The sequence below is a fragment of the Rhodnius prolixus genome, unplaced genomic scaffold, assembly GCF_049639745.1.
Source record: "Rhodnius prolixus isolate KJV_2025 unplaced genomic scaffold, Rpr scaffold_2, whole genome shotgun sequence".
Lineage (NCBI taxonomy): Eukaryota > Metazoa > Arthropoda > Insecta > Hemiptera > Reduviidae > Rhodnius > Rhodnius prolixus.
The window spans coordinates 60932523-60951596 of NW_027411592.1; the positions used below are offsets into that span (position 1 = coordinate 60932523).

At 33.6% G+C, this 19074-nt stretch overlaps 1 protein-coding gene and 1 non-coding gene across 2 annotated transcripts in view; both read right to left on the reverse strand.

The window, feature by feature from the left end:
* The window catches only part of LOC141448503 (uncharacterized), a 573566-nt gene that overhangs the window by 183252 nt on the left and 371240 nt on the right, over positions 1-19074 (reverse strand). Inside the window, exons 7-10 of the mRNA XM_074116881.1 lie at positions 16375-16458; positions 9229-9349; positions 336-429; positions 148-240 (exon numbers count right to left, since the gene is read on the reverse strand). Of these exons, the coding sequence (XP_073972982.1) occupies positions 148-240; positions 336-429; positions 9229-9349; positions 16375-16458 (392 nt within the window). The remainder of the gene's footprint in view (positions 1-147; positions 241-335; positions 430-9228; positions 9350-16374; positions 16459-19074) is intronic.
* TRNAS-GCU (transfer RNA serine (anticodon GCU)) lies at positions 6167-6248 on the reverse strand. The gene has a single exon. It is a non-coding gene; the product is annotated as a tRNA-Ser (tRNA).

The window sequence follows — 19074 nt, forward strand, 5'->3', positions numbered from 1 at the left end:
TAATGTTAACTATATAACAGTAAAAACAGACTACTGCTATTGGTTGAAGTATTATTACATTCTGTTATTCCAGAAAAAAGAGGAAGAAGTATGGAGATCGTAACATATTTTTGAAATTTCTTACAACCAATCAAATAAATTACTCACCTCCAATTTACTTCGTTGAAGTTTTCCATTTTCTAAAATTTCCTCATTTCCTGTTTTGGCAAAAACCATAAGTGACGATATGTTTATCCTTTCCTGCAAGAATTAAAAAAAAAAAAAAAAATGAATTAACGCCCAAAACGAACACAAAAAGAAAAAAGAAAAGGAAGTGGAAAAAAAATGACACTTACAGACGCAAGAGCTAAGGTTATGTCAAGGAAATCTAAGTCCGCATCGTATGTCGTCACTACTAACACACAGATTCCGTTTCTTGTACGTTCGCATCTGAAACAAAACAAAAAACGATAAAGTAAGTAATAAATATAATAAGGGTAAAAAAAAGGGGCTTTATCATTAAGGTCGTCAACTATGAAAAGTTTAAAATCTAGTTTCTATAATACCAACTTATGCCAACTTCGAAACTTTGAAGGAGTATGGAGATCCATTGGAATAAAAATTTTCGTTGAATTAGCCCCCCCCCCCAACAAAAAAAAAGATAAATACAATCAACTACAGTGTAGTGCTATTTCTGTGAGAAATTTATAGGATTTTATTAAATGGTTAATTAAAGTATGTTAGGCGGTTAAGAGACTAGACCCGCAATGCTAAGATGTATTGTTGGTTTAGTGGGTTCGATTCCCGGTGTCTAGGCCTTGGATTTTATTTAATGGTTTAATATGAGAAATTTATAGTAAGGTATGTTAGGCGGTTAAGAGACTAGACCCGCAATGCTAAGATGTATTGTTGGTTTAGTGGGTTCGATTCCCGGTGACTAGGCCTCGGATTTTATTTAATGGTTTAATATGAGAAATTTATAGTAAAAGTATGTTAGGCGGTTAAGAGACTAGACCCGCAATGCTCAGATGTAATTGTTAGTTTAGTGGGTTCTATTCCCTCGGTCTAGGCCTCGGATTTTATTTAATGGTTAATATGAGAAATTTATAGTAATGTATGTTAGGCGGTTAAGAGACTAGACCCGCAATGCTAAGATGTATTGTTGGTTTAGTGGGCTCGATTCCCAGTGTCTAGGCCTTGGATTTTATTTAATGGTTTAATATGAGAAATTTATAGTAAAAATATGTTAGGCGGTTAAGAGACTAGACCCGCAATACTAAGATGTATTGTTGGTTTAGTGGGTTCGGTTCCCCCGGTCTAAGCCTTGGATTTTATTTAATCGTTTAATATGAGAAATTTATAGTAAGGTATGTTAGGCTGATAAGAGACTAGACCCGCAATGCTAAGATGTATTGTTGGTTTAGTGGATTCGATTCCCCCGGTCTAAGCCTTGGATTTTATTTAATGGTTTAATATGAGAAATTTATAGTAAGGTATGTTAGGCTGATAAGAGACTAGACCCGCAATGCTAAGATGTATTGTTGGTTTAGTGGATTCGATTCCCCCGGTCTAAGCCTTGGATTTTATTTAATGGTTTAATATGAGAAAGGTATGTTTGTAGTCGTCTCCATCCACGGCACCTAATTTGGCAGTTGGGCGTAAAGCTCTCCTGAATAAATAGGCTTTACTTTACTTTTATCCAGCATTACCAAACCTAACCAAATTTTCTCCAGAATATCTGGGTGAGCTGTTTCATCTCACGGATGGCTGTAGGGAGTCTTCTGGGCACCAGATGGTGGGGGTGCAAGGGACCTAATCAAAATCGCCGAGAGAGAAAGAGAGTGCAGCAGTATGTATACTTTTCTTTTTGCTAATTTTACTTCAATCAATCAGCTGATTTTGAACATATTTACAAAGATAAATTGCGCAAAAAATTTAATTGTCACTAAAGAATAAATTAACTAGCATAATCATCATTTTGATTACTTCGCAAATCATCATTTTGAAAATCATTTTTTCTTGGCTGTTCCCTTTCTACACGCAAAAAAAAAATTAAATTAACGGATATTACTTCTAAAATTTAATGACACAGGGACTCTGACAGTTATTTTCTGACATATTTGAAAGGATAATAATTTTAGTTGACTGAGAAAAGATAATTTACAGCACCGGAAGTGCCCCCTTATTATCATTATTATTTCTAATCATTAGGCAAAAAAAAAAGAAAGAAAACGGAAATCGAAATTTGCAATGTGACAAATTATCTGTGCAACTGTATAAAAAAAAAACACATGAAGTGTCATCAGGGGCGTCACCGAAAGGGGCGTAACCAAAAGGGGCGTGTCTCTTTAATCATTCATTCATTAACCCACTATCACAAAGGCAATTAAAAAAAATAAAATGAATTCTTGTGTTTTTTTTCCTCTACTCGATTATCGCCTAATTATAAATTTAGCCTTAATTTAAAAAAAAAAAAAAAAAAAAAAAAACTGGCCAAAGATTATATGAATGAGTTTTTGAACGTCATTTTTTGGTTAATGATGTTTATGTTTAATTCATTAAAAATGTGTTTATTTTTTTATGAATGAGAAAATAATTAATTAAAAAAATATAGGCCATAACTTGGATTTTTTTTTTGCCAAAAAACAAACACTTGTCTTTCTCTCAATCTGCCACCAAACATTTCAGCATAGATGTACGTATGTGCCAAATTGTGGCAGGCAGACATTTGATATGGAGAAAATGCTAGGTGTGAGAACTGTAATGTGTGCGGAGGTTATACTATGTTGTGGTTATAATCAGGTGAATGGCGGTTAACTACCGCTGCTTTTTTGATTATGCGGTTATTTGGTTTAAGTAATTTAAAATTAATCTAAAATTAATTAAAGTGGTATCTTTGGTTATGCGATTCGAAACATATATATATATATGTACGAGGGTCATTCAATAAGTAACGAGACAAATTACTACTGCTCAAAAACAGCTAAATTGATCCGTTTGAAACTTTCAGGACATAAAGTTGGCAACCTTGCGATGACATCTGATCAGCTGTTCAATTATATTTTGTAAACATAACCTCAAATTTACTCAGTTAACGATGGCGAGTCCGCTCGAGAATTGCACCGTGGAAGAACAACGTGCCGTGATCAGATTTTTAGTCGCGGAAGGTGAGAAAGGTAGTAAAATCCACAAAAGAATGTTAAAAGTGTACGGAGACAATTGTTTGAATCGTTCGAACGTTTACAAATGGGTAGAACAGTTTCAAAGTGGCCGTACAAAAGTTTCTGACGAGTAACGCAGTGAACGACCGATCGAAGTTGGGACTTCCTCTCTCGAATCTCGGATTAACGTGCGTTAATTCGGGACAATAGGCGTATCACCGTTAAAGTGATAAGTGAAAAAGTAAACGCGAGTGTTGAACTGTCCATAACATTATTCACAACAAGCTGCAGTACAAGAAAACCTGTGCGAGATGGGTGCCCAGACAACTCACGGACGCTCACAAAGAAACCCGGCTTCAAATCAGTCAACAGTTGAAAAATCTATATTCGACTGAAGGAGAAGGTTTTTTTCAAAAGAATTGTAATGTGTGATGAACCATGGATCCACCACTATGAGCCAGAGTCAAAACGTTAGAGCCTTGAGTGGAAGCATACGACTTCTCCCATTCGGAAAAAATTCAGGACCCAGCCATCTGCCGGTAAAGTCATGCTTACAGTATTCTAGGATTTTCAGGGGCCAATTTATTGTGATTTTCTTGAAGGCCAAAGAACAATCAACAGCCAGTAGTACTACAGTGACATGCTGGAAAACAAGATAAGACCTGCAATTCAAACGAAACGCTGTGGGCTCTTGACTGAAGGCGTGATTTTGCTTCATGACAACGCCCGTTCACATACGGCACAGCTGACGAAAGAAAAACTTCAGAAACTGGGATGGGAGATCCTTCCACATCCCCCCTACAGCCCCGACCTCGCCCCATCAGACTTCCATCTGTTTGGACACCTTAAAGATGGTCTACGGGGGATACATTTTCGATCCAATGAAGAGGTAAAAAATCAGGTGCAAAAGTGGCTTCGAGATCAACCCAAAGAATTTTATGCCAAGGGCATTTACAAATTAGCAGAAAGATGGGACAAGTGTATAAGTGTTGCTGGAGACTATGTTGAAAAGTAACCAAAGTTTTGTACTGATTCAATAAGCCGTTTATGAGCAATAATAATTTGTCTCGTTACTTATTGAATAACCCTCGTATATACTGTGACTTGGTACAAGAAGTGCCAATGTAAAAAAAAAAAAAAAAAAAAAAATTACGAGTGTACGAGACCTCTTTAGTTTACCAAAATTCATGCTAAATTTTGACATTGGCACTAGTAAGTTTTAATAACTTAGTTACTACTTTGAAATTTGACTTTGGCACTCCTTGCAAGAAAAATTCTGATGGTTAATATATCAAAACAGATTTTTTACTCATTTATACCAATATCTGACATTGGCAATTCTTGCCACCAAGCCACAGAATATACTCTGCTCACTTATACCCAAGAACAGACCGACATACACACGCAAAAAAACTGCTTAAAAGCATTTTATATCGCACTTTACACAAAAAACAAGCATTTACTCTATGCATTTACAAACATGTTTTATATTAGAGAAGTAATAATACGAGTATAATAATAATAAAAAAAATGCATTGAAGATGAAAAATAAATGATATAATGCAATAGAAATAACCTTGAAAATAATCAATGAAAAGCCAGCCTATTAAAAATACATAAAGTGAACGAAACAAAACGCCAACACACATTAGAAATAAAGTAGAAAAATAAAAATATAAATAAAAAAAAACAAGCAAGCGCCGTAAATAAACAAAGAGTATGTAGGTTATAGTATACATTAATGCGTTGCGGGTTGCATAACCTGTACTATACTGTTAAGAAATAAATAGTATTAAAATTATAGGTAGGTCCACACAATTTTTGCAATGAAAATATGTTGCAGAATAATTTTCATTTATTCTTTGCATAATTCTTTAAAATGTTGAAAGTTACAATATGGTAATAAAAAACACTTTTTGTGCGACTAAAAGATTAAGTTAATTGAATTTACTCTTCCAAGATAAATCAAGTTGCAAACAAACAATTGCATCCAGCTGGATGGATATGCTAATGTCAAGGTTTTCTAGTTCTTGTTTACTGTTGTAGTTTGTATGTCATTCAGTATGCAACCAAGATTTATGACAGAAAATAAAACAATAAAATAAAAATGCTATTTTAAGAGTCTATAGCGTGGGCAGAGGCTAAAATATTTTCAATTTAAATTTTGTAATAACGTTTTTAATTTTCCCCCCAAAAAAAATTTAAAAACACCTTTTTCCTTAACGTAGTTTACATTAACTTGAAACTTGGTATCTTTACTGAAAAGATACCTACTTGGATTTTCAGTAAAAGTTATCTCTTCCCTTTTTTTCTTTGTTTTTAAATTAAAGCTGATGATGGCTGGAAATCAGAAACTGGTCCGAGACACAATAAAGATGCTTGCTGTGATCAAGTAAAATCAATAAAGTAAACCGGATATTTAGTTGGAATATCTCCTCCCAGATACTGGCTCCAGGAAGTGTGGTCACAGAGTACGTCTTTTCTGGACCAGGATTTTTTCCAGAACAGTTCTGGATTCACCAGACATTTTTCTTTTATTAAAATTCTCAACTTTTAAACTCTTTTTTCTAACTTACCCCCCTCCCCTCCCCCTCCTCCAAAACTACGAAATTAATTCTTACTAACGTTAAACACTTTTCTAAACATTAAATTACACTAAAATATGATAATTTTACAGCAACAGAATTCTATTGTGTAAAGGAAGCACTTTTAAGAAATTAGCCGAACAGACAAACAAACAAAAAAAAATCGTTCAGTAAAGTGGGGTACTTCCGGTGAAGTCATTTTTCTCCCAATTCGAACTAATAATGCATTTAATCCTCTCAAAAAAAAAAAATGTACAAACAATTGAACCGTACATTACACTGATATGGTACACTTTAATGGTTAGCCATGAATAAAAAAAACCCTAACCCAAAAAATTATATCATTATTAAAATTATTACCCAAAGAGATACATGCAGAAAAAAAGTATAGAGTAACTGTTATGCACTGGGAAAAAATAAAAGTTAAGAAAAAAAAAAAAACGACGAGGATGGGATTCGAACCCACGCGTGCAGAGCACATTGGATTAGCAGTCCAACGCCTTAACCACTCGGCCACCTCGTCCTTGTGTTCGAAGTGATGAGCAGTAACATCGTCAACTAGTTTTTATACATTCTTTTATTTTTCATCTCTTTTTTTTTATTATTAACTATTTGTATTTGAACAACTATTTTATTTGTTTAAATGGAGAGGATGTAAATAAATAGAATAGTAAAAAAAAAAAATGTTAAATATGTATTTATACTTTATTCCTGTAGGTTAGAAAATTGATTCCTCGTATATCCATTATGTATTATTTGATTTCGGTAAAAATAAAATATATATATTAGAAAGGTCTACAACCTGGAAATAATATGTTTGGCTGGAGGCCAGTCAGTTTCGTAATCTCGACAAGGTTATCGATCCTGTTTTCGTATATCTTAAACACAGATCGATATTTTAAACATGTACCGTATGGGTTTTTTTAAGTTCAAATCAATTATTATTTCTAATTTTTCACTGTCAAATGACTGGATTTTCGATCTCGTTCGATTGAAGGTGCAATTTAGTGGTGTTATAATAAAATGTCATTCAATTTAGGGCAGTATTGGATTGGTTTATTTTTGTAAATGATCGTTAACCTCGTTTGTGTTTAAACTTTTTCACAGATACACGGGGGGAGGGGAAGAGATGTAGAGCGAGGGAAGCCACTTGACTCTAAAAACCACTTGTTCGAGCTGTCAAAGGTCAAAGGGTCGACCTTTGGAAAAAGCAGTGGGTGCCAAAATGTTGACGCCCTTTTAACATACGCACAGACAAATGAATTTGAGTTTACCAAAAAATAAAAAATAAAAAAAATTAAAGTGGCAGGTTATAAAGTTAAAAGTATATAACTATACAATCCTATCTCAATATATTCAAGCGCAACCATTTTGGGCGACCGTATCAAGAGACCAGTGGTTCTCCAACTTTTGTAGACTCACTTTTCACAAATCACTTGTAGTGGGGAATCGAACCCACTAAACCAACAATACATCTTAGCATTGCGGGTCTAGTCTCTTAACCGCCTAACATACTTTACTATAAATTTCTCATATTAACCATTAAATAAAAATCCAATGGCCCTCTCTGTGTCCTAAAAATTGCCCTTTCCGGTTAGCTATATATTCGTAACAAGCAGGTGTTGGCATTCAATTCCATTGATATTGCATTGCAGACTGGCGAGGAGAGGGGATAGAAATAAAATTAAGAAATCTAGCCCACCCTTCACCTTCCAATGGTCGTAAGAAGACTGCGAACACCAAAACTCACTAGACCACTTTTCCGTACTCCAAAAAAAAAAAAAAAAACTATTTCCGGAAAGTTTATTTCCGGTGTTAAACTCCAAAATAGAAAATCGGCGCGACAGCAAATACATTCTCTTAAGAGTAGTGAACACTAAAAACGGAAGTACTAGTAGACTAGAAAGTTGAATGAAGATCAGCTGTTTACTGACGATGATACAGTAAGCACTGGGACTTCTTATGATAAACCAGCGGATTAAAAGTTTCATTCTTTTTTTTTTTTTTTTTTTTTTTTTTTTTTTTCTGTAGTAAATAAACTAAATATAACCGTATAGAGAAGGGAGGAGGAGGACTGCCTGCTGTGCGACAAGGTTATATATGTCTCCATTCATTGAACTTAAATGAACGAATGTACTACAGACTCACGTACTTACTGAAGTACACGATGTAATGTGCTCGTCTAAGGATAGGTGGTGGAGAAGAGTGAGGAGTGTATCTGCAGGAAATGGCAACTGGTGAGGAATATATGATTGGCTGAGCCGACTACTTGGGTATATATATAGATGCTTAATATTCCGGTAACGTCAGATGTTGATGTGAATGTATGTGTAGACAGCATGTTTACGAGGAGCTTCTCCATCTTGGAGAGCTAGTATCCCAACAATAGAGTTGTGTAGAGCTTCCTTTTTTTCCCCTTTATAAAAAAAGGAAAACTAACCCAAAAAAAGAAAATACTGGTAGAGCACATACCCTCTTTTTTTTCTTTTACTATTTTTCCAAACTTTGCCCCAATTAGGCACCATTTCGGGCCAAGCATTAAATTGGGCAGCGCCTGAGATTGTAGGGGGCAGCTACCTCGAGACAACAGCTGCTTTGGATTTTCAACAGTTAACATTAGGAAAAAACTATTATACTTAAAAGGAAAATGCATTTTTTGCTACTTTTAGAAGGAATAAATAGGTGAAAAAGACCACAACAGCCACCATGATTTTGTATCCTGCAGTGAGGTTCACACAGGAAACGGAACTTGAGCAGGATTAAAGGAACATCCACAGATAATGCACGCCGATCCTCCAAATGAAGAAGAGTTCCTCCGAAAAGAGTACCAGGGGAGGTAAAAAAAGAAGAGATTCGTGGTACATGGTACCTGTAGGGTTTGGCCACCTGAAGAACCAATCCTGGAGTAAAAGGAACTATCCCGTACGATGTCCCGTATCGACAGTAAACTTCTGGACACCGGATTAAGGACCAATTTTGTTCGCCCACAAACCGTACATTATATTATGGCACTTATGATTCTGCAGATATATTACAATGTTTATCTTAAAACGTTTAGACATTTTAAATGTGGAAAAAATAGAGCCGTAATTTTCACAAATTTTCTGAGGGAAATCTTTTGAATAGTAGTTATAAATCTTTGTGGCCAATTAGAACAATTTCAAGAAAATACTAAATTGATTTAAAATTTACTCAGTACAGTACCACTTCCGGTAACCTGATCTTGAGTTATTACTCACTCTGAACGTGACAAAAATATACCCAAAATTAAAAAACATTAAGTTTTTGGCGATCTTCTGTTTTTGAGTTAGGCTGTTACACATACACACACGGGAACCAATTTGTAAAAAATCACTTGTTCTGATTCTATCGATCCAAAAAAAAAGAAAAGGAATATTTCTATTGAAAAATCGATTACATTACAAGGAATTAAAAAAAAACAATAAATAAATAAAATAAAAAAATTGTGTACGTATTATACGAGTATATATTATATATCTAACCTTTGAGGAATGGTAGCTAGATAGTGGAGCACTCTAGCAGCATCTGGCGGAGTTAGTCCACAGTCTAGTGTTTGGTCCAACTCTATGACTACAATAGCTCGACCCATCAAATCGTGTAAACCTGTAAAAATTAATCGATTTGTTTTATCGATTTAATATATAAATACTGAAATAATAATTTTCATAATTAAGAAGAATTTTGAACATGAATTTAATAATAAATAAAATTTGGGGAAAAAAATAATCTGTTACGATGTTTAATGAAGGCATTTGCGCATGTTATTTTATTTTTTATTGAGCATTTTTTTGAAAAAAAAAAAAAACAAAAAAAAAACAATGCAGACAATGCACTGATAAGAAAGTACCTCCTAAGGCACCTGAATTTTGTTTTGTTAATTCAGGGGAAGTTTAAAAACTATTAACTTCCGGTGAAAACACATAAAAAAAAATTGATGCAATCGCAATACTTCCGTTTTACCTCCTAGTGACGTAAGAAAGAAGTGGAAAAAGATCCAAGAAGTCTACAATCAAACTAACAACATTATAAACATCTGTTCAACAAAGAATTTACATATTTTACTATAATTGGTAACCAATTATAATAGGACGGTTAATTTCCTGTGTTTATACATCGTCTTGTCTAAACTCGTAGTAGAACAGAAACGTGTAGGATGGTTGTTACGATATTTCAGTAAATTGACCAGATTCCCTGATAAGAGAGAACACAGGACAACAGTTCTAGTCGTGTGGGTAATGGGATGAATAAATCTATAGATGATGGACCAAATTAACTCTCTAGATAACAAACATGTCGCCACTACAAATTGTGAACATGTTTTGTGGTCTGGATTAAAAAAATAAAAGTGTTTAATTTTTGGTTATTTTAATTCAAATAAAAACTAAAAAAAAACAACTTCCGGGCATTAACATTTGGATTAAATAAGGAAGGAATATTTGTAAAGAGTTGATGATGTCACTTCATTGCATCATCCGCAAGTTATAGAACGTCCAGGAATTGCAAACAGGATTAATAGTCCACACTTTGGTGGGAGTTTTCAGGATTAAATCCTTTTTTTTTTTTCTTTCTTCCTAAAAAAAAAGGGGGATCTAAGATGGCTAAAAAAAATGGTTTGGCGGCAACAATCTACAAAACAATGCGGGAGAATTACATAATAAGCAGACTAATTTCATGGAAACGAAGGCATCATGGATTCTGTTATCAATTCTTTACTTGCGGTGAAAAACTTGATTTGATAAAAAATTTGTCTCGATCACTGTACTTCTTCTCTTTTTGACTAGAAGAAGAAATGAACTTAAAATCGAAGAAGTCCTTGAAGGAACTAAGTTCTATAGAAGAAGAAACTGTTCTGTATTCTTAAGGGAGATACAAATAGTTTAAGTTTCGGAGTTTTGCATTTGCTTCATATTTCGAAATGCTTTATCTCTCTCTGATTGTATTGCTACAATCTGAGCGGGAATATGTGCTATTATAGCACTCGTTTACCTCTACACTTGTGCACAATTCTAAGCGGAATTACCAGGATTCCGGTAGAAAATAGCTAATCCCTTGTAGATCCCAAATATGATCAAGGATTACTATCAAGAATGCCCTGTCCTAGTATCTTTTCCTAGATTGCTTGTTACTGTAAATACAAGATAACTTATCCATCCTGAACTCTATGGATCATTAAATATTTCTCTATCACTTCCTCTTCTATCAATTCCTAGTTAATTAGAAATTTAAAAAAACCTTGGATTATGTACCAACGAAAACTAAAAGATAGTATTGTTTAATGTATATAAAATATTGGAAGCTGTCATAGCCGATTAAGATTAATCAATAACTTGATAAGATGATTAAAAAATACTCAGAGGCGTTATTAATTAAATTATTAAAGTCGCGTGAGCAGACGACTCGGTCCGTCTTGGCTTAGTGGTTAATCTTAGAAGATTAAGTTATTTAATGTTCTACGCATCCATACTAATTAGTTATGTATTTTAAGGAAAATCTAAAGGTGCCACGATAGCCGAGCGGTTAAGAGACTAGACCCGCAATGCTAAGATGTATTGTTGGTTTAGTGAGTTCGATTCCCAGTGTCTAGGCCTTGGATTTTATTTAATGGTTAATATGAGAAATTTATAGTAAAGTATGTTAGGGGGTTAAGAGACTAGACCCGCAATGCTAAGATGTATTGTTGGTTTAGTGGGTTCTATTCCCAGTGTCTAGGCCTTGGATTTTATTTAATGGTTAATATGAGAAATTTACAGTAAAGTATGTTAGGCGGTTAAGAGACTAGACCCGCAATGCTGAGATGTATTGTTGGTTTAGTGGGTTCTATTCCCAGTATCTAAGCCTTGGATTTTATGAAATGATTAATATGAGAAATTTATAGTAAAGTATGTTTGCTAGCCGCCTCCGTCCACGGCACCTAATTTAGTAGTGGGTCGTAAAGCTCACCTAAATAAATAGGAAATTACTTTACTTTTTCTCTTAAAGGAAAATCAATTTGGACCACTCTTCAGGTTAATCCAAAAATTGAAATCTGTACAATCATCTTTACATCATTCTGATTGATGGATGGAAAGCCCGAAACCGATCTGTAAATTTTGCATGCTACGACAGGATTAAATCAAAGTATATTTATCCCAGCACTAGCTTAGCTTACCATACAATTAACTAGATTACAAACATACAATGCAACCTCTGTTTTGATCTGTAAATCATTAAAGGTAACACCTTGTACATACAATATTACCCCAAGATATCTGCAAAATCTAAGTTGTCGTTTAAACTTCACTTCCGTTTTAATTTGAAGTAAACCATCTTTTAATAAAGCTACCTGAGTATAGCTTCAATTTGTAAAAACTTTTAAGGGAAAAGTAAGGTTTAGTTTAAGCCCAAGTTTAGGTTTAAACAGAATCCGGATTTTTTTTTTTTTTAAGCTAATGAAAGTTAACGATATTATAAATTAACTTTATTAACTTTATAGTTAACCCTAATATTAAAATGTACTTAACAAAAAAATATATATATGTATACGTGTTAAGTCTTTGAGAGAGGATGAAATGTAATGTTCTTTACACGAGTTCTTCCTTAATGTTATGTTGTAACTTTTTACAAATTTTAATCGTGTAAACCGGATGCATATAATTATAAAATATAAATTTCCCATTTGGCGATCAGGTCTGAAGTGAGTCGGCAATAATTTTGTTTAGGGAAATAAAAAAACCGATTGAGAAGCTCCACACAATCTTGATTTTATAATCAGTCACGAAATATTTCTTAAAAGTCTTTAGAAACTTTCTATTAAACCAAGAGAACTTCTTTTCGTCTGTTGGTTTAGCTGATTACCGGAAATACTGCGCGATCGTTTCAGATTTTCAAAATATTTTATTTTCAACCGGAAATGTCCCGCTTTGAGATCTTGCGAATTGGTTTTTGGTCAAAATTTGCCTACCGGAACTATCACTTTACAAAAACCAATTTCCTTACAGATTTTCTTGAAAATTTGTATCATGATTACAAAAAAATCATAATAAATTCATAACCTTTACAGGAAACATATTTTACCGGAAATGGTGAATTATAAAAACTTCGTAAGAGGAAGTCAGTGGTGTGAGTCTTCACAACGAGATTTATTTTCGACAAACCAGTAGATCACTTGCTTTTAATAAACATGTGCATAAGTGACATTTTATAACCAATGAAAAAGGGTAGCAGCTTTTAGATCTAGCCAATAGATAAGAATTAACCATATACGAAGTTTTTTTTTTTTTTTTTTACTTTTCATTATAAAAAAACAATCCGTCCTTTTGTGTGAGCCAATAATAGTGGATATTTGGGTCGTGGGAATATTGGTCATAATAAAGGCAACACGACATTGGTCAAACTATAAAGGTCATAATAATTTTTATTTTACTTTCTTTATTTATTTTTATTATTTTTGTGTGTGTGTGTGTATTGTTAATTAAAAACTTGTCTTTTTTTTTTATTAAAAAAGTAATTTTTTAATTATAATATTAATTTACTTGGCTTGTATTTATTAAATCAGCTGTTTATGAAAATTAATTTAGAACAGCTGTTCCAGAAAGTGTAACCTCTCCACACCATATGTTTTTTTACAAGAAGGTAAACATTTTTTTTAGTGAGTTGATCACGTTGTAGGTTTTTGTTGTGTTTTAATTTATTTAAATTCTTTTCGAAAGTGAAGCTTAAACGGTGTTCAGTTTATTTAAACTTCGGTTTCAGTTTTGTATATTAACATTTAAATGTGTTTAGTTCTTCTTTGTTACCCTATCGCTCTCTCTCTCTCTCTCTCTCTCATTTCTCTTACACTTTAGAGGGGAAGTTTTGTGATTATTTTTTTCACGTTGTTGTTTAGTAATGATCTGATTTTTCTTTCAAATTGCTTTGAATTAATTTATCGATTCTAAGTTATCGATTCTAATTTATCGATTAGTTTCCACAGTTGAATCACTAAATGTATAAAACTTTCGGCAATTTATTGTGGACGATTAAGCTTAATTAAGGGTACTATTAGAGATGAAGGGGAGGTCGATAGGGTTCTCTCAAAAGTATCGATTTATCTACACACTGTTTTTGTTGCTCAACTTCCAAGTTTGAAGCCAATTCCACAACTGGAAATATCATTAATTATATAAGTATAGAAAAAAATGGTTTCAAGTAACCATTACACGGGGTTTGGTACTACGATTGGTCCAGAGCGTCATCTTAACCTCATTCTAATCTACTTCAAGCCACCTGTTAAGTGTGGATGATATATCAGTTAAAACCACTTTCTAGAACTTCTCTTAACTACAGGAATTACTCATCTGGTTTTAAATTGGTACTAGAGGAGGTTATATTTCCGCAGGTTATCATTTATATTGATAGCCGGGTAGCGTTTGGTATTGTGTGTACCAAAACTTGATCCTGGTACCTTTATTTTTAAGTATATATTGTTTTAAAAGGCTAGGCTAGAGAAATTTATTAGCTAATATTTAGGAGATTTCAATTATGGGCTATAGTTTTTGTGAGGGATTGGTCCATTTTGGAAAGTTTCATTCCTGGTTACGCCTTTTGGGAATTTATTATTTTTTTTTCTCTCTCTCTCTCTCTATCTCACTCTCTCTCTCTCTCTCTCTCACTCTAGCAATTCGAAATTGTGAATTTCACCGGATATATCCCATGTTCTGGTCACTCTAAGTGAGTAAAAGTGGTTTTCATGAAATATGTGTATGTAAGTATACACCGTAGCTCTACTGATCGCTGAATATACAAATTGTTTTTTTGTTTTTTTCGATTCGATGTCAAAAACAGAAGACACCAAAATATAAAGTTTTAGTCAAAATCGATCAACCAGAAGTATCAAATTACTGGGGTTCGATTTTCTCAGTATTTTAGAATTTTCTCGCCAGAAGTTCCGTACGATTTCCTTTAAAAATTTGTGAGCTACTTGCGCAAGCGCAGATCTGTAACTTTAATTTGAAACAGGAGCATCCTTCGACTAAGATTCGATTAGGGCTCTCTACTTCCACCCGAGTTAAAATTTCCAAATTTGGAAAAAAAAAATTGCTCAATCAGAAGTAGAGATCCTTTACTCCAAGGATTGTTCGGAATTTTCTCATGAAAATAACACCCCGTATTTTCCGCATGCTTCGTATGAACAGCATGTAATTTTTTTTTTGTCTCCTATTTGTAGGCAAGTTTTTAGCAGCAAATTGGCACCACTTCCGTTTAGCTGAGTTTTCCTTAATTTTGGAATGTTTCATATTTAGTTCTGATTTAATATTTTATTGGTGGGTATGGTATCGTACAGTACCATGAAATGGCACGTTAAAGGAAAGCCCATTTCCTCATCACCCTCACCAAAAAAAAAGTGTCCTTGTTTGCATTTTCCAAAGAAAAATGTCGCAAATAAAAATCGACGCTAAGTATAAGCAATAAGTGTACGTAGTTAAACAAAATTAGAACGTTTCCGATAACGCTTCCCCCCCCCCCTTAAACAGCTTTCTAGATCCTGGGAAGATCTCAAATCCGACATTTCCGGTAGACAAAAAATAAAGTCGATAACCAATATTTGAAATTCCCATCCTACTTCCTTTTCTACTAGAATAACTTGGTAACTAATATTTGATAAAACGAGAAGTTGATTTTGTAGCATTTTTCTACACTAATAACAGTATTTTAGACGTAGATAATCTAGTGTTAAAGTTTTACAGTTTATTGTTGTATAGCTGGCCTTGAAAACGATTATACGATTTTTAGTTAGTACGATATATAGGGGGCCTTGACTGATACGTATAGAGGGCGCATGCGTGCACACATTACTATGTTAGATAACACTTTCATCCTTTCACTATCGGATATAGTTTAATAACTTTGATAATTGTATTAAATAGTCATTTAATATCATATATGTTTCAATATTCATTACGGATACAGCCTCCATATTGAACTTTGGGTTGATAAAATCTTTATTTTGGGAAAGACAGTGGAGAAGCTTTGTGCTTAGCTAGCTAGAAAATTAGAATTGTGCACAATTGTACTATAATTAAACATATTACCGCACAGATTGTAGCATTGAAAAAGGAGACAAAGCCATTCAAAATTTGTAGCAAATATAAAGCTCCAAAACTTTAACACCTTGTATCTAATCTAAAAATGCAGCTAGAAAGATGGAATTCTGCACAATTGTAGAGGTAAACGAGTACTATAATTGTACATATAGTATTCCCGCTCAGATTGTTGCAATACTACAGGAGATGCAGCTATATTGTTAAATCTGCGAAGAAGAATTTAAAGGAAAAAACAACATTGAATTATGCCTAGCGATAATTGGGAAGACTTATCTTATTTCTACACCCACTAATGGCGTCATTATTTATTATTAAATAGCCCTCTTCCCCGTGAAATCTCATAAAGTCAAAAGCCTACTCTAACGACCTGTAAAAAAAAAAGTCAAGAAAAAAAGTTACCAAGTTAGGCCACGCCTTCTGATGACGTATGAAATAGCATATCCAATTATCGGGTATAAATTATGAATAACTTATATTAGGTTTTTAGGTAGAGGGAGTGTTATAAAGATATATCTCTATTAATTTATTAGTAAAAAATAAATATATATATATAAATAAAAATACTACCTGGCAGGTAGATTCCTGCGGTAAGGTGTGCTTCAGCAATGTCTCCCAGCCTCGAAGCGGGAACAAAACTCTTGTATTCTTTACCTGCACAGAACAAGAAGATAATATCATTATTCACAGGTGTTTGGAATAAAAATAGTAATAAAGATTCCTTTCATGGTATGAATCTTGAATAATTTAAAAGATTTTTTTTTTTTTTTTTAATTGCTTGACTAAAAACTGCACACTATTGCGGGGGGGAATTGAAAATCGATTTCTATTGATTTATTATAGACTGTGAGGCGCCACGGTAGCCAAGCGGTTAAGAGACTTGACCCGCAATGCTAAGATGTATTGCTGGTTTAGTGGATTCGATTCCCCGGTGTCTAGGCTTTGGATTTTATTTAATGGTTAATATGAGAAATTTATAGTAAAGTATGTTAGGCGGTTAAGAGACTAGACCCGCAATGCTAAGATGTATTGTTGGTTTAGTGGGTTCGATTCCCCGGTGTCTAGACCTTGGATTTCATTAATGGTTAATATGAGAAATTTATATTAAAGTTTGCTAGTCGCCTCCGTCCACGACACCTAATTTGTGATAGTTGGACGTAAAGCCCGCATGAAAAAATAGGCAATTACTTTACTTTATCGTCTGTGAAGCATTTTATTTTTCCAATTTTTATTGTCATTGATGAAGGTAAGGAACAAGAATTTACTGGATGTTATCTGTAATCGAAGAAAACTCCTAATTGTTTAAATCTTTATTGTTAGTCTTTAAAGTTAGAAGTAAGTAGTTCAGTAGCTTTTATAACAAAAAAAAAAAAAAAAAAAAAACTAGATCTATTCTAACAATAGGTTTAATTGACATTGGTTTCTACTTCACAGATGTTTTAATCAAGTTACCAAACTAAATTAACTTTGCCCCAACCCCTTCCTACTTTCTACCCAAGTTGGATTCTTGAAAATAACTACTGTGATGATGATGATTTGAATTATTCATAAAAGTAATTTATTTGTTTATTAATCAAAAAATCAAACAAAGATTCAAGTTATTAATTTGAATTGTTAAATAATAAATCTAAAAATACCTACCTAATCAAAATAAAAACTTATTTAGTGTTCAATAAAAAATAGTTTACTACTACTACGACAAAAAAAAAAACAAAAAATGAAAGAAGTAAGTTCACAGAGGATATTTATGAATCAAATAAATAAATCAGTTTTTCATTAATAAATTTGATTTAAGTAAGAAGGTATATAGTTCATTCATTAAAATTAAAATGAATGAGGGCTAGTAAGTAAAGTTAACGGTGCGGCTTACTGAGAGAGCTTATAGGCTCTGGATGGTTCATCTTAGGAACATGCTTTCGCTTAAAACCAGGGAATGACCAACTGGGAACGAAGAAATGATCAAATATAACAGGACTTATCTATTTTTATCGTATACAAGACTATTCCTGATTAACTTTTTTTTTACTTCCGGCGTACACAAGTGAAAAATCTACAGCCTACTTGAATCACTACTTTAGCAAAACGCAGTTTCCTAAATTAATGAAGTAGAAAGAAAAGGCTGTGGTTACTCGTATAAGGGATGTTATAGGGGAGCCTGGGAAAACAAGGTTCCGATTGACTCATTTTATTCGGGCTGAGAAAAAATTTAGTGTTCAATACAAGATTAGCTACACACATGGTTTATTATTATTTTTTTAAAAAAAAGAAAAAGATAATTGTTTGCAGGTAAGCCACGTGTACTAGACACGTGAGCTAGGCGATTTCAAAACGGTATTCATCCGATACATCTGTTGGCGACATTAGCCAACAAAAAAAAAAAAAAAGACGGGAAGGATGTACACTGCTCAGTGTGACGTCAATTGCAGCTCTTAATAAAACCGGAAGTCCATCGTACGTACCCTAATACTTTGAGGCGACTAGACGTGGTGGGCTACCCTTATGGAGAATACCCAATATCCCCATCATCACAGTTCCCACGTCCATCCACAGGGGTTGTTAGTTGAAATGAAACCATAGAAGGAGGGAGGAGATTTCTCTCCCTAATTATTTAACAGGCTGTACTTTATTTGGACAGTAATATAAGAAATTATCCACTTCCTCTTCCATTATCACAAATTATCTTCACGCTATCGATAACAAATACTTTACGTCAATATTAATTGATCACGTTATTATGTATTACATTTTACACGGACTTGGTTAATACATAAGTCATCATTTTTGAAGTCCCCTGAGTTCGAAACGTCTGTCTGTCACACTGTATCTCGAGAAACGTTAAATCGCAGAAATATTTCGCTCCCACTAAGGTTTTAGTTCAAATTTACTTACCGGAAGTACCACCAGTTAACTGTCTTTTAAGATTTTCTTGATAAAAACGATTTCCATAATTCCTCTCATCCAGTAGGATTAGGTAACTAACTAATTACAAGCAACGGAAAAAGGGTTTTCTACCGTTGAAGCTATTACGATCTCTTTCCTGTTCTCCCTAAATTTTAAGTTGGTAAGGTAGAAGCGTTGAAAGCAACCAAATAAAAGGGAGAACCGTACAAACGTTTAGGGGCGAGTCCATTATTGACTTTGTAATCTGGCTGAAATACATACCAGTGGTTAAAAAAAAATAGTATGAACAGAGAGTTTTCTTTTTCAAACCAGATTCATGTGTTTAACACCACTCAATGTGTTTATATAGTTAGGGGAAACATGTTCTAA